This window comes from Ictidomys tridecemlineatus, chromosome 16 (assembly GCF_052094955.1).
Source record: "Ictidomys tridecemlineatus isolate mIctTri1 chromosome 16, mIctTri1.hap1, whole genome shotgun sequence".
NCBI classification, from domain to species: domain Eukaryota; kingdom Metazoa; phylum Chordata; class Mammalia; order Rodentia; family Sciuridae; genus Ictidomys; species Ictidomys tridecemlineatus.
Window position 1 is genome coordinate 39,936,512 of NC_135492.1, and position 22,109 is coordinate 39,958,620.

Genomic DNA, 22,109 nt, shown 5'->3' on the forward strand with positions numbered 1-22,109 from the left:
ATTAATGTAACTTTCTTGATGAAAGGATTACTTAAAACTAGGAAAGACCAGATACTCTAGAATTTATCACTACCATCATATAAAAAGTTACATAAATAAGTTATAAAGACAGTAACTTCAGGATTAGGATGTTCACAAATAAGTCTTTCCCATCTTCTATGGCAAGAAGTCCATGGTAGTATGTACTTGCAGAAATATCTGGACAGGATATTGGAAGGCCTTTTAGCAAAAATAAAATGGGGACATTCAGAAATCCTGCAGGAAAGTAAGTAAAATCCTCCAAAGGGTTCACTGCCAGAACGTGTCCTTTCATACAATGTTAAGTCATCTTTGATGAATCCCAAAGATTCTTATTTTAATCTACTCTGGAAATGATCTTCCAACACAGCAACAAATCATCAAGAGCAGCAACCAAAGCCAAGGAGATAGTAAAAGCTAGAAAGAAACTCGGCTGAAAAACATTCAGAACACTGAAATACAGTATTCAGTGTCAGCTACTGCATATGGTTTCGTGCTAAATGGCACCTTCATGCCAATAGGCACAGGCCACCTGCCACACTGCGTCACCATTCTACCAGGCCATGAGCCCCTAGAGAACACAGGCTAGCTGATTTTCTTCCTTTGTACTGTTCATTTATTTACCAAATCATTAACTTTTCTCACCACCCAAAACATACTTTATCAGTTCTTTTCATTTTCTAGGAAAATAGTTACTCTCTCCAGTCAAGGTACAACCCTTGGGTAAAGATGTTCAAATAACTTCACATACCTGAATTATACCATTGGTTTTATTAAGTATTTAGTTTTTTTAGTTTTAAGTGGACACAATACATTTATATTTATGTGGTGCTAAGGATAGAACCCAGTGCCTCATGCATGCTAGGCGAGCCCCCTACCATTGTTTTGTACGTAGTTTCACTATCTCTTCCAAGAGGGTATCACTAGAAACTTTAGAAGCTGTCTCATTCACTGTAATGTCATCCAAAAATATCGTGAAATTATTTAGTTGAATTGTTATGACTATAGTCTTTAAAAGAAACTCATGTAAATACATATTTGGGTGATGTAAACATTCCATTTAAATAGTTTAATATGTAAATATATGCAGCCTGTATACATGAAAATACATAGAAGCTTTCCCAGTTCAAGCTGCTATATCCCTCATTTCAATGGCTGCAGAGCACTTTATAAGTATTCCTCTCTCCTTCCCTTCAAAGTCTACTGAGAGTAGAGGGGAAAGAAGACAAATATAATACACAAATAAGGAACATGAACAAATGATTTTTGGTGTTCTCTGCCAATCGGGAGCCAAGTCAATGCACCCCTCTACTGGATGGAGGATGAGTCCTTAGAACTGAGAGTAGGGTTAGTATCTTCTGTGCCCCTGTTTGCTGAAGCTATATCTAAAGAAATAGCTGATCAAGAGACAATACCACCTCAGAATCCCAAAACAAAAACCAGGGGTCGATCAATCTGTACATATTGATTTTCTACAGTTAAAATGAGTCCCCAAAGAGAGATTGTGACTTCCCAAAGCCATAAAGAGAGTTATGGTGGGGCATTGACATCCTAGTGTCCTGTCCAGGAAAGTATGGGAATGCTACCTAAGAAAACCTCAGAGACCAGGGGTGCTTTACTGGGATCCAAAGGCATGCTTTGAGGACTTCATCGAGTCACTGAAATTGTGAAACTGTATGAGACTTTGCCCTTTTCAAGGGAAAATGCTTTCATTAATACTAACAAGATCCATGACACAAAGAGATGTCCTTGGGGTGAGGGTTAAAGTGAATGAGATAAATTCCTAATTAAAAGGAATCTAATTTTTCAATATCCTGAAGGCTACTCTTGGGCCAAGCAATTAGTAGAACCATCTAAAGTTAACACAGTCCTAAACTTTCTGGTGTAAATGATAAAAGGGATCCCATAAGAAAAAAAAGTGCACAAGCAGGCTATGTGTGTTTTTTTGACCACAGGTGACACAGAAAGAAAAAAAAGCAGTGCAAGCTGTAACCAGTGATTAGGTGGTCTCAGAGCACCACAGGTCAGATCTGATGAGCATGGTTAAAGCCTCAGGAGTCATGGAAAAGGTCTGGGCATCAAAGGACACACACTAAAGTTGTCTGAAGCTTTTTAAAGCCAGGACAACCTTGACTTTCAAATCCCCGATTCAGTACCTCTCACTGTACCTTTTTGTGGACAAAGTGAGCCAGAGACAGTCTCCACACAGGCAGGGAGGCTTCATGCGACCACAGGGGTCTTTTGTTTTCTTATTTCTGGTCAACACTGGTCCCAAGAGTGGGCAAAGGCCTTGGTACTTGGCCACAGGGAACTGGATATACGTCAGCCATTGCAATTTCTCTGGGAAACAGAAAATATTTTCCCCTGCTCTCTGGATGAGGAAATTGAAGCAAAGGGAGAAATGTCCAAGGATTTTCAAGGAGGTAAAAAGCCAAGAGTGCTGAGGATAGGACTTGCAGCTAAATACTCCTGCTGGCTCTAGCTGCATGTTCCAGCTCCTTTGGGGAACCAAGCTTCTAGAGATCGGAGAAACACTAGTTGCTAAGGACAAGATGTGGGATACAGTTTACACCACACAACCATACATATGGAATCCATCACACATTAAAATAGAAGGCTCGAGGCCTCAATGGGTAAAGGAGATAGGAAAAGAGAACCTGGGGGTTGCTCATCATTTTCCAAATCATATTTATGTCCCTTTTGGAAAGGACACGAAAAATCTGGCAGCAGCCCAGATTTGAGTAATACTTGCCACTGCAAAGCTGTATGCAAAAATTCCTGGCACAAGCTTTGGAGAGCTCTTCCGATTGGGCTCCGGCCAGTCCTTGTAAATGATTGAGATTTAAAACCCTATCAAATCTGAGAAGCAGGGAGTGTGCTTGACACAGCGCCATAAATCCCCCTACCTGAAGCTCGTTTCAACCTTGTAATAGGAATGTTTGAGAAGAAATACTATCCACATATACCTACGGACATATGTGTTTTCTGAAAAGTCAAGAAGGAAAGAAACCTATGGTTAGCAGTGATCTGAAGGGTTGGTTTATGGTTGATTCTCTTCCTTCTTCTTAAATATATTTTCTTATTTTTCTGCAATTAAAAGGGATCACTGGAAATGTAGCTGGCCATAAGCAAAACCCTGGGTTCAATTCCCAGTACCCTCCACCTCCACAACACACACACACAAAAACCGGGGTTGGGGTATTGCTTAGTGACAAAACATGTGCTTATATACAAGGTCATGGGTTTGATTCCCAGCAGTGCAAAAAGAAAAAAGGATGGTGGGGTGGGGGGGAGTTTGAGAGTGTGTGTGTGTGTGTGTGTGTGTGTGTGTGTGTGTGTGTATGTGAATGCTGGGGTGCAGTATAGTGATAGAGCACTTGCCCAGGATTGCTTATGAAATAATAATGGAAATATAAAGTATAAAAGCTAATAACTTCAGAGTACCAGCAGAGATTCAGAGCTTATCTCATACGATTGACTCACTGAACAAAGGAAGAAATGGAGGCAGGCAGAGACAGGGGGCATCTTGCTCCAGGTTACTAAATGGGCCAGGGGAGGGACCAGAGCCAGGGCCCTGGAAATCCCCTGACTTCCTGCCCTCCACACCACCCTGCTGCAGCTGTTGGAGTCCTCAGGCTGGGAAAACCCCTCAGCATGGTGCTAGGTGAGAAAGAGTTTTATTTGAAATTGTAAAATTCAAAATAGCAGCCTCAAGTGTCAGACAAAATACACCAGATTCCAACTTGAGAAAAGCTGAAACTGAGACAGTACTTGCAAGACAAAAGGAAAATTTGAAGGCAAGTGGGTGCCCCAAGCATAGTCACAACTGCTGTACTGAACAGTTTCATAAATGTTAACATTTACTTGCCTTTGACTATTATACATGCCATCCACAGTGCCTGGAATTCCTTTTGCCTGGAATTCCTTTTTAGAAATTCCTACTTCCACTTTAAATGCAACTCAGAAGTCACTCTCTGTAGAGCCTTCCCTTGCCTTCCCCATTTACAAAACTAACTATTACTAGAGAGTGGACCTTGATTGTCAAGCATGTCACAATGTGACAGAGATCATTATTGGTTGATAGCTCTAACTCATCCTGAAAATAGCATTTCTCAAGACAGTGACTATTTTGATGAGTGTTAGTCAGCGGTCTATCACTGTAACCAAACACTTGAGACAATCAACTTACAAAGAGGAATGGTTTATTTTGGCTTACAGCTTTAAAAGTTTCAGCCCATGTTCAGTTGATTCACTGCTTTGGGGTCTGTGGTAAGGCAATACATTATGGCAAGAGTGTATGGTAGAGCAAAACTGCTCTCATGGCTAGAAGCAAAAGAGGAAGAGGACAAGACAGGGTTCCAATCAATATCCCTTTGAAAGGCATGCCCCCAACTAACTTCCTTCCACTAATCTCCACCTAAAATTGTATACAGATACAATATATATAAATTTTTAAAGGTTCTACTACCTCTCAACAGCACCAAACTGCATCTCAAGCCTTCAACACATGGGCCTTTACATTTCAAATCTATCTCTGGCACATATCAGAGACTCAAACCCAGTTGGATAACAAATGTCTGATAACGAACACATATAAAGACTTTGACTCTTCCTTCCAAATCTATAATTTTCCTCTCTATCCTATCATGATGTATTTGCAGAACTCTGGGGTGACAGGTTGCTCTGGGACAGAGATTGTTCTAAAAGAAAGTTCAAACAGCCAAGTTTAGTTTTGGTCTTTCATGCTTTTGAAGTCATAAGAAAATATGATAGAAAAAAGGTAGGATGATATCATAAAATAAATGGGGAGGCTGGCTACCATACAGGCAAAAAGAAAATGCAATTTATCATCTGATGATGCCAGTTGATGTTTCTCATTCTACTCTGCCCTCTATCACTCCTCAGGACACAAAGCCCAGATGCACACAAAACGCCAATAACAAGTCATTCTCAGAAGGTGAATCATAACCTATCAATAGAAGATCCTGTCACATAGTCAACACCAGAATGAGTACAGTATTAGGGCAGCTAATCACCAGATCAGGTTTAAAATCTCCAGATCAGGTTTCTGGGCACATCAAGCTACATCTGTGCAGCAGGCAGGTCCCAGATGGTATGAAAACCAAGCCTGGGGCCTGCTACCCGCCCCCATTTTTTTTGTGGGGGGTATCAGGGATTGAACTCAGGGGCACTTGACCACTGAGCCACATCCCCAGCCTCTCTTTGTATTTATTTAGAGACACGGTCTCATCGAGTTGCTTAGCGCCTTGCTTTTGCTGAAACTGGCTTTGAACTCATGATCCTCTTGCCTCAGCCTCCTGATCCGCTGGGATTATAGGCGTGTGCCACCATGCCCAGCTGGGGCCTGCTTCTTCAGAAGAGGCCATCTCTGCAATGTCACAAATGTTGTGGGTGACAGAAGTGTGCAAAAAGAGTGAACACTCTACATACAGTCTCCTCAGACACAGCCCTGCTCCCGACTCTGCAGATAGAAGCTTTTGGTCAACTTCTACATCTCAGAAATAAGGCTCTTGTTACATAAAACACCAGAAAAAGCCTAGCTCTATGCCTCATAGAAAAAGAACAATAACAGCATTTAACACTCTCTCTCCTCCCTGGGAATGAGTGGGAAATACTCTGGAGCAACAGCAGTGTTCTACATTTTGATTAGAGGAGTATGGGTTACACAGGCATACTAATATAAATTTGTCAAAATTTATAGAATTATGTCCCTAAGATTTATTCATTTCACTATGAATTTCACCTAGAAAAAATAATTACATCAAAACACTGAACTCGAGTTACTAGGTTCATTTTCTGTAGTAGTAGGGGTAAAAATTTTCAAACTATATTTTGTGTTTTCTAGACTTCAGCATGTGAGTATACATTCAGGATAATGGGAGCCAGGTTTCTTTCTGTTGAGAAAGGTAGTTACAAATATGGAAAGGGGGAAATTAATGTCACCAAAGGGAATAAAATACATCATGTGCCTCCTGACACAGGATACATTGCCTCCCCCCCTTTGGTTTTCCTGCCAAAAATTCATGACCTGAATCTAATCAGAAGGAAACATTAGACAAACCCAAATTGAGGGAAATTCTAAAAAATAACTGGCCACATGTCAAAAGGCTGAGGTTAAGACAGACAAGGAAAGGCTAAGGAACATTTCCAGATTGAGGAATGCCAAAGAGACATCACAACTAAAATGCAATGTTTGATCCTGAATTAGATCTTTGTCTAGGAGAAACAAACAAACAAAAAAAAAAATCAACAACCTACAAAGAACATTATGGGTACAAATAACATCTGAAATAGACTATCCATTAGATAATAGTATTAATATGCAAACATTAAATTGCCTCAATTTAATAAGTCTATTGTGTTTAGGTAAGAGAATGCCCTTGTTCTTAGGAAATGTACACTGAAGTGTTCAGTTGTAAAGGATCATAGTGTTATAATTTACTCTCAAAATTAAAAGAAAAAAAAAAAAAACCACAGAGCAGGGCAGGATAAGAAGGAAACCAGAAGAGAGAACACGAGTCACGGGGCAAATCGAAACGATTATAGGATCTGGGTAAAGAGCTGTAGAGAGCTCCTTGAACAATTCTTGCAACTTTCTTTCCCCCCCAAAAGATTTTTTTTTTTAGTTGTAAATGGATACAATATCTTTATTAACTTATTTTTTTTAAAAATGTGGTGCTAAGGATCAAACCCAGTGCCTCACACATGCTAGGTGAGCACTCTACTGAGCTACATTCCCAATCCCTTCTTACAACTTTTAAGTTTAAAATTAGGTCAAAATTAAGTTACAAAAAATCCTAATTTTATATATATATAGATAGACAGAAAGATAGATATAGTGAAAGACTAATAATAAACTAACTCAATGCATTCTAACTCTAATATTCTTTCAGGAATACTAGTTTCAAAATTACACTTTTCTCTCTGGTAGGAACTTCACAACATTTCAGTTGGCTCTCAATTCCTTTCTAGAATTAAAAAGACATAAGCTTCAAATAATGTTTCATTTTTTTTCCAGCGACAGATGCCATGATTTTAGGAACTTTTGTAAGATAATAAATAAGAAATTGAAATGAAAGCAACTCCTTTCCACCCACCTCCCTCTGGGATTCTTTGGTATTTTTTTTTCTTTCTGTAAAATGGAACAATTTACTGGGCTCTATGCCAGGCTAAGATCCAGTAGGGTAAGAAATGGTCTGTGGGTAGACAATTCAGCCTTTCCTGACAGAGAAGCAAAAAACTCTATTCTTTTACCATGGGCAAATGTAAAATGATCTATACTACTTTATTGTTATTTTTAATAAACACAGTAATGAATAAGAGCATTATTTCTCAGCAAAACTTGTCCTACACCTCCCCAATTTTTAAATTTGCATTTGTGGCTAAGTCAAGACAAGTACGGCCTTGATCCTAGGGAAGCAGGGGTACAAAATACTGAAAACTATCAAAGGGAAAAATTATTTCATGAATGTCAATAGAGAAATTTTTAAAAGTCATTTTTAGCCCCAGAGAATCTGTTTGAAGCAGTAACAACTATGATAGGGCACAGTATAAAAAGTACATGATAACTATTCATTAAGGGGGGGAAAAAATCACATGCACAGAGATGGAAACATAATTGGATTTGTCATTTCAAAGTATTAATGTTGGGTTCACAAATAATAGACAATGACGTCCCCCTAAGCGCATAACGAAGGGGGCCAAGTAAGTGAACACCATGTTTCTACTGTAAGGAAATACAGGCACCAATGAAGCAACCTTTTCAGCACAAAAGAAATTTAATACCCAGACCACATGAAAAGTGATCTCTATGGGAATAGTGCAGCTGTTAAAATCCAAGTCAGTTTGTATTAAATCGTCTAGCATGTTTATGTAAAGCAGGACTCTCAGAATGACCGCCAAGAGGAAATAATTCTGCTGACAAAAAAATGATACCTATATTTAATTTAATGCTTCCAATAAGTGTGAAAGAAAGATGCAAACCTATTCTCTTTTAAAAAATATCAGAGGCCCCAGTTAGCTGGCATGCTTGTGATTCTTCTATAAACAGTATCTTGCAGGCTAATTTAATTAGAAATGGAACAACAAAGAATGAGTGTTTGCATTTCACTTACTGAACCCAATTATCTTTATTTCACTCGCTAGCTGGACCTACATAAAACCAGAGGAAAGCTTGTGGCACCTGTGCCAAATGATTTCAATGTGAAAATTAATACTGCCAAGTTATTTTGAGACCAATTAGCTCAGCCACACAAAGAAAAAAAAATATACTCCACTAAAGAACATATAATCCTAAAATGAGTTTCTGAAGACAGAAGTACATGTGGAGATCCTGAGGACTAGACTTGAGTAGATGTAAGATATCTTAAGGAACTATAGAAAAAATGAGCTCAAAAATCACTGACAAATAATAAGCTTTAATTCCCAGCATAGGCACCTGGGATGCGTAACAATAAAATGTGCTTAGTTTACTTCTGGAGAAAAAAAATTACTCTCAATTTTTGAGCACCTAGATTTAACCAAATTTATCACATGCTTTGTCAAATCTAAGTTCAATCTTTTTTTTTTTTTCAAATATTTTTTAGGTGGACACAATATCTTTATTTTACATTTATGTGGTTCTGAGGATTGAACCCAGTGCTTCATGTATGCTACACGAGCACTCTACCACTGACCCACAACCCCAGTCCCTCTAAGTTCAATTTTTAAGAGACACTGGTCAGTGCAGTGCTTCTCATTAGATATGACCTATATAAAGTTTCCAATAGAAGCTTGTCAGTTCAAGAGCAGACAATTTCTCTGGAATTTAATACCCTCCACACTTTTGCATGTAGGGTACACAGCAGAAAAATCCCAATTTGTAAGCAAGAGGCCATGGCTGGTTGGAGTTAAGTCCACCCCCCCATCTCTCCCCCCCCCATCCCCGTGCTATTTTGCATTGTACTTCAACTTGAAAACTTTTACTTATCAAGGACTGGGAGTTTTAAATCACTGGGTGTTAGAAGACTTAAAGGAACACCCAAAAAAGGAAATCAGCTGTCACATACAGTATACATATAAGAATAACTCAGACAGTATCTCAAAGCCTATTAAAAAACTGAGATGCCATCACCATAGTTTTGAGATCTATCAGCCGTTTCCCATTACAAGGACAGAAGATCAGATCTATTTTTAGAGCTGCTGCAAAGATCAAAGCCAAAGGGGCTCTTTTATTGGCTCTCTACCCAGGCCCCTAATCTGTTTACTTTTTCTTTGTCATTATGTGGATCTCCAAAAGACATGCATCCAGGACTGCCTGGAATCCCCCATCTTCTGAGGAACGCAAAAAAAAAAATAGAAAAAATCGTTGAGGGTTCATCCAAGGAGGGAAACCCTCTGGGGAAGAACAAAGACCAGTAAAGTTTAAGTTCTAGCCAAAATGGCCATGATGCTAGTGTGGATACAGAGCTAAAATTTCTTAACTCATTCTTTCTCTCTATACTATCAGTCAAATTTTCTCAGGCTGGTTTCTTTGTGAGAATAAATACTGATAAATGAAAACAAGGAGAAAGTGATTCCTGAACTTCTCCCCCACATAAGTACTTTTCAGTGGCCCCGCCTGGTAATGCCAAGGGCATTTAATGCTGATGGTCTCACTTTAAAACACAAGTCCCTTGAATGCAAAAATGACTTACTTTGGAAGAACAAGCTGTACATTTGTCAAACGCCAGGCTGACAGGAAGGACATTATCAAACCGTGACAGAAATCCCCGGATCTAAAAACAAACAAAACAGAACAATTCATATGAAGCATGGAATGATCACATCTATGAAAATGTGCAGCTAGTGTCTGGCGAGGAGGAGGAAGTGTTATTACGGTGGTCCTGACAGAAATTCCCCTGTATTGTAAATGAGTCTGGGGAAGAAATACATTGAGACCTTCATTACATTAGGAACCAGGGCCTACAAGCTTTTCACATATTTGTGACCTAAAAGCAAATTAACTCCAAAATATGAAAAGCAAGCTGTAATACCTAAAGTATTGTTTTAATGAATACCTTCAAAAATGTAACAGGAAGGGACTGGGGGTGTAACTCAGTGGTAGAGCACATGCCCAACATGTACCAGGCTCTGGGTTTCATCCCCAGAATCACAAAATAAGTTGCCTCGGTGACTCTGATTGGACTCTTTTGTTATAGAGACCACAGAATAAGGCATACATCCACAATACTATATTGGAGGGGCCACACAAGGACAGATGGCCTGGGGGCTGACTATAGAAAGCATAGATGGTTCTAAACTCGCATCCAGGTTTTCCGCTTGTTATGGAACAGAGAAACAAAATGTATAACTAGAGGCTGGGGTTGTGGCTCAGTGGTAGAGCACTCATCTAGCACACGTGAGGCCCTGGGTTCGATCCTCAGCACCACATAATAAATAAATAAAATAAAGGTATTGGGTCTAACTAAGAAAAAAAAATTTTTTTTAAACTGCAGCAATTGCTGGGCAACAGCGCCACCTTGAGTGTGAACTTCTACATGCAACGTGTGTACATTTGAGTGTAACTAGGTCCTACCAACTATGACTGAGGTCATTTATGCTTAGGACATAACAACTCTAGAACTGTACTCATGCCAAAGAGAAAATTTCAATATGTTGTGTGCATTACTAACATACTATTACTGAAAACAAGAGCAGCAAATCTTTTAATATCTCCACAGGACTCAATATTTGTAATGAGCCAGACAATACAAATCTTGTCCTAGGTTCATTTAAATGACCTTCCTGACTATCCCACTTTAAGTTGGCTGAACTTGGACTCAGAAGGGTGAAGCACATTATTCAAGTGAGATCAAAGTATAAACATCTGGCCCAGGCTGGGGCCTCTGGATGGGCTGTAGGCCGGCTTCCTCTGGAGGCCGCCTTCCTCTCAGATTAGCTTAAAAAAAAAAAAAAAAAAAAAAACCTGCCAATTTCTCTTTTTTAAAGTTTTTTTTTTTTTTAAAAATAACTTTATTTATTTTTATGTGGTGCTAAGGATCGAACTCAGTGCCTCACACATGCTAGGCAAATGCTCTACCACTGAGCCCCAGCCCCAGCCCCAGACCACAGCTTTTGTCTGTAATATTAGATCTCTTCATGATTTTTGTTTCTTGTACTGATACTCATCCCCCAAATAAAAACAAAACCTTTTTTCAGGCTTCATTCCCATTTGGATAACTTCATCTTTGAGCCCATACTGCAACAAGTGACATAAGAGAATATGTAAACCTGTATTTAGAAAATCTGTGAAGGAAATGCCTACAGCAAATTTTCAAATGTCCTTATCAAATTTCCAAATGTCCTTATATGTGATCTCACTATAATCCCAATTCATGAGTGAAGGAGTGGGGCTGGGGTTGTCACTCAGGGGTAAAGTTCTTGCCTAGCACATGAGAGGCATTGGATTTGATTCCCAGCATCACATTAAAAAAAAAAAAAAACACCACACTAAATGAACAAAATAAAGATATTTTTTAAAAAAGAATGAAAGAGTGGGTGGAAATGAGAAGTTAGGCAACGGAGGTAAAGATAGCCTCACTGACAACCTTTGAAAATGTGACTATCTTTTATTCCCCACATCTCAGCAAAGTGGCAGCTGTTTCATAATCCAGTACCTAAGGCACCACTGGGGTCATGAGTGTGCTACTCAGGATATGAAAACAGGGGACATCAAAATGGCAGAGGGGGTTTTAATGGCAAGTGACAGATGGTAATGCTGAGATCTTTAGGAGCTCTGGAAGTTACCTGTTTGACCAAGTAACTTTTATACTAAATTCTTTTTTAAAACTATCATATTTAGCATATTTTCTACTAAAACATTACTTAAAATGGCCTACACATCATGTCTCCTTTTTCCACACCCCCCCCCCCACTCCTCTAGTGCTGGGGATAGAACCCAAGGCTTTGTGCATGCTAGGCAAGCACTCTACCACTGACCAACAGCCCAAACCTCCACATTTTATAGTAATGCTAGTACTCCCCATCTAGATTTTATTAAGCTTTCCTTATGTTGCAGAAAGAATATTGGTTAACTTTCTCTGCTAAAATGTCTTATGATTAGAGATGGGGAATAAAGCAAAAGCAAGGGAGAGGGTAGATCTGATTAGGAGCTGAAAGGAGGAGAGGCAAAGGAAAGAACAACAAAAACACAGGTGGTGAGGAACAGAAGGAAAAAAAGAGGCTGAACTGGCTGAGCAAGGCCACACCATTGTTGAACACACCATTGTTCAGCACCCAGACAGCTCTTTGACAGGAAACAGTGATTCATTTTCCCAGGAAATGAAGTAGAATAATGCTGGTGAGGATTTACAAGTTCACTAAGTTGATACCCGAAGCCCCAGAACATAATCAAAGCTCTTCCAGTTTTAGATAGTCGAAACCCTTCTCATACCCACTGCAACTGACTCCGAACAGGTACCTCCCAGGGTGGGCCTCTCCCTTCTACTTAATGTCAAGTTATGTCATCAATTCATTTTCCTAACACAAAGCTCTGAGGCCTGCCACTTAGAGCAAACCAAATAAAGCAGGGCATTCCCCACAATGGCATTTCAGCATCCCCCACCCCAGGGATCTGGACCCAACTTGTCTTCCCAATTGTATCTTGGACAGAGTGTTTTCACAGTCTGATCCAACTGTTAACCTGAACTACAACTTCCCTCCCCAAAACTTCTGTCATCTCCTGGTCTTGCCCCAGGCTGAATTCAATGACTCAGAATTCTTCCTTTTGCTAAGACACATGTATCTAAGTCCTCACCTTCATGAAAAGTCACTCAGCCCAGACACCTCTTTAATCAATCCTCCATCCACCTGCCATTCAACCTAGAAATAACATCTCCACCCTCTGAAATCCATCTTTTGGTCTTTATACCCCCAATATCAAATGAATTAGACTTTTTGAAAAATTAATAAAAGGTATATTGAAATATAATTCACATGCAAACCATTTTTTAAAAAAAAATTTTGTGGTTGTAAATGGACAGAATGCTTTTATTTATTTTTATGTGGTGCTGAGAATAGAACCCAGTGCCTCATACATGCTAGGCAAGCATTTTGCCGCTGAGCTACAGTCCCAGCCCCCATTCAGCTTTTAAAGTATAAACTCAGTGTTTATAATTTTGGTTGTACAACCAGCACCACTATCTAATTTCTAGACATTTTTCATCACTCCAAAAAGAAATCCAGGACCGGAAAGAAATTAGTCTCCGTTCTTCCTTTTCCAAACCCTGGGAAACACTAATCTACCTTCTATTTCTATTGATTTGCCTCTTCTGTATTTGCCGTATAAGTGGAGCCATATACAACTGCCTTCTTTTGCTTAATGTAAGGTTTTTATCCACATCAGTATTTCTTTTTATTGCTAAATAATAACTAATTTTTGGACATGCCACATTTATCTACTCATCAGTAGACTGCTATTTCTCTTGGGCATATTATCCCTTAGAGTGCAGTTACAAGGTAACGTGGTAATTCTATGATTGACATCTCAAAGAAGCACTGCCAAACCATCTCTGGAGTGACCACACCATATTATGTTTCCAGTAGACAGGTATGAGGGCTCCAATTTCTCCAGCTCCTTGTCAACACTTGTTCATCATCAAAACCATCTCAGTGAGTGTGAGATTGGCAGCTCATTCGCTGTGGTTCTGATCGGCATTTCTCTTATGACTGTCAAGCATCTTTCCATGAGTTTCTTGACCATTTATAGACCTTCTTTGGAGAAATGTCTATTCAAATCCTTTACCAAATATTAAACTGGGCTGCCTTTTTTGTTGTTAAACTGGAAGTTCTTTATATATTCTGGAATCAAACTTTTTAGACACACAATTTACAAATATTTTCTCCCTTTCTATAGTTTGTCTTTTGGAGTTCTTGAAGAACAAACTTTATTTTGGTGAAGTCCTATTTATTTTTTAATTCTGTTCTTAGTCTTTTCATGTCAGATATTTAAAAAAATTGTCTAACCCCAGGTGATGAAGATTTATGATACTGTCTCTTAGGAGTTTTACATTTTAGCCCTTATATTGAGGTCTGTGGTCTATTTTGAGCTAATTTTTGTATTTGGCTAGGAGATAAGGATTTAAATTCATTCTTTTGCATGATTTAGTTGTCCCAGGACTATTTGTTGAAGACTCTCCTTTCTTCACTGAACCATCATTAGTTGGACACAAATTTAAGTGCTCATTTCTGGACTGTCAATTCTATTTCACTGATCTACACACATTTATCTATATGCAAGTACTACAGTGTCTTGATAACAGTAGCTCTATACTAAAACTGGAAAATCTGAGTTCTTCAACTTTTATTCACCCTTTTCAAGATTATTTAGACTATTCTGGGTCCTTAGCATTTCCCTGTGAATTTTAGAATCACGAAGCGTGCCATAATTAAGTACTTTTTAAAAAACTTCTCGTTTTTAGAAGACAAGACCAGTTAAACTATTTGTATTTACTCACGCAACACAGGGATTTGCTCATGAGATTTACTCAATAAATTATGAAATGAATGAATGAGCATAACAACTGGAAGCCTGCAAAATTACTCATATCTGAATTATACAGAGAAAACACATCCCAAATAAACCACAAGAAAAATTCTAACTTACCATGAGTAACATTTTCCAGGCCATTTGAAACCCTTCCCAGTCATTTATGCTTTTATATCCCTAGTATTATAAATGTGGTGTCTCCACAATGTGCTGTGCATTCCCTCAGTCTTAGAAGAAATGTATACAAATTTAAAGAGCAGAGGTTGCTACTTAAAATTTTAGTATCTCACTTAAGATGTACACAGGTTCCCAAAGCAATGTAAAATCCAGGTTCCCTATGCAAAAGTCCTAATGAATATACTCACACCTATTTGGAGGGGCTGGGCACAATCAAAAAAATTAAAAGAATTCTCCCATGCTGGGGTGTGTAGCTCAGTGGCTTAGCAAGTTCAAGCCCCAGTGTGTGTGCATATGTGCTTATGTGTGGACACAAAGGTTGGTTCTTAGTTTGGATGGGGAAAAATTCACAATGACCTTTGTACTTAGCAGCATACCAAGTATGTGAAAGAATATGATTATTTGGTGTTTTTTCAAACTTGTCTCATCAGGAAAATCCCTGAAATTTGACTCAAAAGGTCTGAGAGAAGGTCTAAGAACCTATGTCTAAGAGTCCCAAGTGATTCCTATCTTGTTACCTTCCTTATACTTTCTTGGGCTTTGCTACCGCTGACATAAGCTATTAGAAAAATGAATGCAGGCCTTCATCAAGCCTCAAATTCCTTCCGGTTTTCTAAAAATAGCATCACTGTTCCACCTTGTTTAGCTTGTACTAAATTTACACCAAACAGCTTTTATATCGTGATTTCTAAGTTACCTCTCCATCCACATAGGAACCAAAGCCTGATACTGCTCAAAGTAAATTCTCTGATTCTGAGGACTGTACAAAGCTTACTCAACTCATATTCCATATTTGCTGTCAATCTCTCCTTAAAGGAAAAAAGGTTTTGTTTTTTTTAATTAACTCTTCTATGAAAACAATAAGCACATGACAGAAAAACAAGAGGAAAAAAACCCCACACTCCCATGGTGCATTTACTTCCATTTTGCAGTGTTTAAAAAGTTAAACATTCAACTTCCTCTTAAACAGCACCCCCTTCCATTCTCCCCTTTCCCTATGGTGAGGGAGGACTATCAGTTTCACTCCCACAGCCCTAGTGAGGGGTCAAACCTTGTCTGTCTCCCTGCACAACTTACTTTCTAAAATTTAGATTATGCTTTTATGTAATAAAATAATGTAAAGAAGAAATGAAAACAGCCCATATAGAAATAGGATCAGTAGTTGCCTGGGACTGAAGGTGGGAATATGAAATGAGAAGAGGTACAAAGGAAATTTTGGGGTGACAAAAACGTCCCCCACATCTTTTGTGGTGGCAATGTATGAATGTACACACCCAATCAACATTTAACCATAATGTACACACACTGTATATGTTATGTTTTGAAAAAGGAAACGTTAAAGAACAGTTTATGATCTTGATTTTTGTTTTCAGAATAGTACACAAAGGTACAAAATGAAAAGTCCCTCCTACCCTCCCTCATACCTCTTCTTGCAAATAATCACCAACATTAGTATCTCAAGTAGCATTCTAAGAAGAAAAACTTTTATTTGGGTGTTGGGGCTTGAACCCAGACCCTTTTATATGCTGAGCAAGTACTTTATCACCAACCTATACACCCCCAGCTCGGAAAAAAACAATGTTTTCAATCTAAAGTAGTTCTATAATCTGTGCATCTTTGCTACTACCTGAATAATAAAAACAACAACAAAAAAAATGAATCAAACCACCCCTTCCAAAAATCCAGCTGGAAACGACAGGGCCTAGAAGAAACAATTACCAGTGCTCACTTGGCTCTCAGCCCACTCATCGCCCAAGGCTCTAAAGGAGCAAAGCAGCCAGAGTTGAATCCCTGTTATGAACTAGAGGCACCTCGTCATACCTGAGCTTGACTTCCAGGGCTCGTAAGACAAGATGCTCAGCATGAGTGGGAGAAAAGGCTGAACACAGGAGACAAAACGGCCCAGCACAAGGCTTTTAAAGGGGTCCTGGGCAAGCTGCCCAGCTATACTCAGTTGAACGCCCGTGAGGCGTTGATCAGGCAGGACTTCATGAGGCACACCTGTGCACCTCTATGTAGCAAGGCGCCCAGGTAGTAATACCTGGGCTGGGATGGGGGCACACAGAAGGCAAAAAGGCCCAGCACAAGGGTTTTAAAGGGGTCCTGGGCAGGCTGCCCAGCTGCACTCAGTTAAATGCCCGTGAGGTGTTGATCAGGCAGGACTTCATGAGGCACACCTGTGTACTTCTAGGTAGCAAGGAGCCCAAGTAGTAATACCTGTGTGGGCTGGGGTGGGGATGGGATGCTGGAAATACAACTAGCATAGGCAGGAGCACAAAATCCAAAAGTTAGTTCCAAGAGGAGGATATGGTCTGTGCTACCTTCAGGATTTAGGCACATTGTCCTGTGGATGCCACCAAGAAGCCTTTTTCTCAGGCCCTAGCAGCGGTTCTCCAATGACTAGAATTCCTGAAGTTTTTCATTCAGTGGTTCTGGGGTGACTGGGAAATGTGTACTTTGAATTGGCTCCAGGTAAGGGAACCCCTGGATCAGGCTGTCTTCTAATTTAAACTTAAATGATTCCAGAATCACTTATGTCTCCTGCAGTCTATTCTCCATGCAGCAGCCAGATCTTATCACATCATGCCAAACCTTCCTCTGAGCTGAAGGTCCAAACTTTTAAATACCTTGTGCACCCCCTGCTTTCTCCCCTAGTTTCCCCCAACTCTCCAAATCATGGGTGCATTGGCCTTTCAGTTCCTCAGCCTCACTGAGCACCCCTCACCTCTGCCCTTCTCTCCTCTGTCTCCTCTTCCTCCTCTCCTCTTTCCCTTGTACTTAACTGTGCCCCCCTCACTTTAGAAGCCATGCAGGAAGGCCTGTCCTGGATTAGGGCAGAACTTGATGGCCGGGGGAGGGCAAAGCACTCACAGGTGCTGAGCATCAAGCTGCTGTCTAGTGCTCCTGGCTATCTTCACACATTGCATCTCATTTTGGCTTGCTACCAACCTGTGACCTTCAATCCAGATAAGGAAGTCAGAACCCAGGAAGGGACATGGCTTGCCCCAGGTTTCACAACTACCAAGTGGTAAAATCAGGAATCTGAATTCTGTTCTTTCTGGCTCTAAAGCCTGGGGGAGAAAAGCTGAAATGCAAAGAAGAGGTAAAATGGAAAGGAGAGACAGACAGAAGGCCAGAGGAACTTAAAGAACTAAAACAAAAATTGAACACCTAGAGGACCTATCCACTATCAGGTGAATACATTCTCTTAGGTCAACTTTGCCCTAGTTGGATATAAAATAAAAATATCAGGCCAGGCTTGGTGCATGTCTTTAATCCCAGCAGGTTGGAAGGTTGAGGCGAGTTCAAAGGAGGATGGCGAGTTCAAAGCCAACTTCAGCAAAAGTGAGGCACTAAGCAACTCAGTGAGACTCTGTCTCTAAATAAAATACAAAATAGGGCTGGGGATGTGGCTCAGTGGTTGGGTGCCCACCCCAGAGTTCAGTCCCTAGTACCAAAAAAAAAAAAAAAAGAGAAATAAAAATGGGCCCTTCATTTCTGGGCCACCCACTAGTCAAGGTTTTTACTTAACCAGTAAAATTGGCTTCAGCACCAAACCTACCTTGCCTTGCCTCCATGAGAAGCTGAGATTCAACACCCCAAAATGCCTGACCATTCTGAGAAATTACCATCTCAGCAACAACTGGACCCTACTGCTTTCACTTCACATCAGCAGGCCTGCCAACAGCTTGGAGTTTGCATAAATAAAAACAAGCTCCAAACTTCAGATCAATCTTGGATGTTAAAAAGAGTCTTAATCAAATTCAAAGCCAAAATAGAGAGTTTAGCAATTGCAAAAGCCTCAGCACACACACCACACCAGAGGCCTTTGTTTCAGATAACAGTTTCCATCTCCCCTTGAACCAGAGCCATGGAGGGGCAGATCCAAGCTGGGAATGAGCCAGGGTCATCCTTAGAAAACTGGTGCAAATGGGGCTAATCCTTCAGCTATTCTCAGTTCATTCATTGCTTCCAGAGTTTCATGGGTTCTTCCTAATTTCCTGTTTAGGAGACAAATGCTTCCATTTCAATAAAAACTGAAAGAAAAATGATAAAAACCAACATTTCCAAATGTCTCTTATGTGCCCAGAACTATGGTAGTGCCTAGAAAATATAATTGAATACATACATGCATTCTAGGAGCTTATTATGTTATTATCTCCATTTTACAGATATAAGCATGAGGTTCAAGCTGGGTGCCATTGTGTATGCCTATAATCCCAGCTACTCGGGAGGCTGAGGCAGAGGGGTCACAAGTTCAAGGCAGTCCATGTAACTCAAAATAAAAAGGGCTGGAATGTTGCTCAGTGGTAGAGCACCCTGGGTTCAGTCACCAGTACTGAAAACAGAGAAAAGAAAGTAAAGAGAAAGAAAAGGAAGAAAAGTGAGGTTCAGAGAGGATAAATAATCTACCCAAGGTCACACGGTGACAAGCAGCAAGAGCTGCCTCAAGTCTTTTGAGAAATGAGGTCATAAATGGAAGAATAAATATGAAATTAAGAAGCAAAGTAGATTCTAATGAGATCTGTAAGATCACAAAGCCTTTAGGCTACCACCCCATGGGACCTCCCAAACAGTACAGTATTGTCCATAAAGCAACATCCATAAAGCAAAGTGATATCCTTCCATGGATAAAGTGAGGCCCAACTCCTGGGACAAGAGATGCAACCTGAGATACTTTTGAATTGGGTGATATTATCTGTGATTTATCCTCCAGGGAAAGGTAAATCCCTTCTCTTCTAGGGCCTCAGGAAATTGAAATCCAGACTCCATCAAGATCTTCTGCCCAGATGCTGCCTTACATTCAGGAGCCTCCCAGATGAAACAAGATCCCACCACATCCAAATGGCTTGGGGAACATCTTCCACCTTAGATGACTCCAAGAGTGAATGCAATCAAATACTGGGTGATCTTATGTCGCCTACATAACTCCTCTGACCCTAATGGTGCATGGCCCTGGATGTCTGGGTGCCATCTGTTGGCATGATTGGCTAGACTGACAGGATGACCAGGTCACAAACCTTAACAGCCAACACAGTGAAACATGTAGACTACCCATTTCTCCTGTCACTGCCATGGCCATCAAGCTGAGGGGTATATACCCAGGCGGGAAGGGACTCCTTTTCCTGAGCTACATCTCAGGAAATATGATCTTCCTGCTTCTCTATGAATATCCTCCCCCACAGTCAGTCTATTCATATCCCTAGGCTCACTGAGACAAGCATTTCTGAGCACAGTATAACAGACCTGATTAAAACTAAAATCAAGGATTTACAGGGCACAGCAGACAGGCCAAATGAACTGTAGTCCAAGATTTCCCAGGCCAGAGCCCTCCCAGGGTTCTGCCCCAGTTTTGGCTTCATTCTACTTTTCTGAAGCTAACAGAAAGAATCATTCAAGAGCTCAAGAGAACTCAGAGCTGGTGAATACAACCCCAAAGGAAGGGCATATATCCTCAGAGTGGTTTTTTAAAAATCAGTACTTTAGAACTAGGAGTACACTCCACTCAAAGACAAAAACTGTGAACTGTGTGGTCTACAAGTGCCTTAAAAGCAGGACTTTGATGTCTGGATGACTACTATGGTGTCACTTTGTTTTTAAAATGCTCTAATGATAGCCAGTCAAAGCATCAGCAGGCCTGTAGGCTGTGAACTTGTGTTGCCCGCAGGATGGCACAATACCCTGCAAACCAACTTACCGGAGATATCAGGAGTGGCCTGTAGGTTTTACAGCTCCTAAACTGTGTGCCTCCCAAAAAGAACCAGAGGAAGGCTGGGGTTGTGTTTTAGCAGTAGGGAGCTTACCTCGCACATGTGAGACACTGGGTTTTATCCTCAGCACCACATACAAATAAACAAACAAAATAAAGATATTGTGTCCATCTACAACTAAAAAAATTAAAAAATAAAAATAAAAAAGAACCAGAGGAAGGATCTGATCTTGAAGAACTCAGCCATCACCCCAAGAGCCAGGAAGACAATGAGCTTACCTGCCTGCCTGTCTGCCTTCTCTTCCTTTCTCCCTTCCCCTACCCTTTCTCCCTCTCCTCCCCTCTCTTCCTTTTCTCCACTTTCCTGTCCTCTGCCCCTCGCTCCCCAATAAAAGATTCCAGTTGATGGAAAGCAGAAAGAACAATACTACTATGATAAGAATGATAATGAAAAAGGTTTCTACAAACAAAGGCAGACCAAGGAGCACATCCTATACAAATTCATTTATGGAAAGATCAAAATCATCTGAAAGATCAGAGTCATATGAGAGTCAAGATGTCCATCTCTGTTGGAAGTAGTGACGATAACCAAGAGAAGCAGGAGGAGAGCTGTGAGCATGCTTGATAATATTTGCTTTCAATCTGTATGTTGGGCACAGGAGTGGGTTTACTTTGTGATAATTTATCAAGCAGTACACATAGTCATTTGTGATTATCTATATACAGTCACATATCAATAAAATGATTTTTTTTAAATCACTCTCTTTAAAGATAGAAAGTAGTTTATACTTTTTGCTTTCTGCTTATACAGTGGGACAGAGCCTTGAAAAACAAAACACACTAAAACCCAAAAAACCAAGAGACCCATAAGCCTATTTTTTCACCTTAAATGGTTTTCACGGTTTTCTAATTCAATAAGAGGTTTCTTCAGGCAGAATTTCATTGAATTTCAGGACCTAATCAAGCCTTTTCTGTACTTGGCCAATCTCTGGATGTGCCAAATTCTGCCTGTGGCTCTACAGAGGGAACACTGAGTAATCTTCAGGCCTCCGAGGTCCGACACAGAGAGCAGAGACCAGGGGAACACAGGAAAAGTTATGGAACTTTCTCCAAGTTACACAATGAGTTGCTGGTGGAGGGCCTTATGATTCTCAGTCCAACAACTCTGGCTTTTCTACTACATCTCATTCTGCAGGGGCCAATTAATAAATATTCTCCTTTGGGGCACTGAGAAAAATGAGCCCTGAGAATCTCACTGGCCATTCTTTACATGCAAAGTACACAAAGGAGTTTACCCAATTCCCCTCCAACAGGAAATCATTTGTCTGGAAGAGTAAGGAAGAGGAGGAGGAGGAGGAGGAGGAGGAGGAGGAGGAGGAGGAGGAGGAGGAGGAGGAGGAGGAGGAGGGAAAAGTCGAGTGTGCAAGAGGACATTGCAACACAACCCACTGTTTTTGTAGAAACGATGTTCCCCTAATCAAAACACAGTTGCATAAATGGACTCGTTCTGCTTAAGAAAAAGGAGGGGGGATTGTTTAAACTCTATAAATGGGGACCTTGCAACCCCGAGATTAATTTCTTCAAGTTCTTTCTCCACTTTCTTTTTCAGAAGGTAGCTAAAAATAAAGGTTTGGAACTTGAAATAATGTAAGCAAGTAATCTCTCTCTCTCTCTCTC

General features: G+C 40.2%; 1 protein-coding gene across 1 annotated transcript in view; it reads right to left on the minus strand.

The window, feature by feature from the left end:
* Atg7 (autophagy related 7) overlaps positions 1–22,109 on the minus strand; it is a 239,697-nt gene that overhangs the window by 131,168 nt on the left and 86,420 nt on the right. Inside the window, exon 17 of the mRNA XM_005333795.5 lies at positions 9,714–9,794. Within this exon, the coding sequence (XP_005333852.1) occupies positions 9,714–9,794 (81 nt within the window). The remainder of the gene's footprint in view (positions 1–9,713; positions 9,795–22,109) is intronic.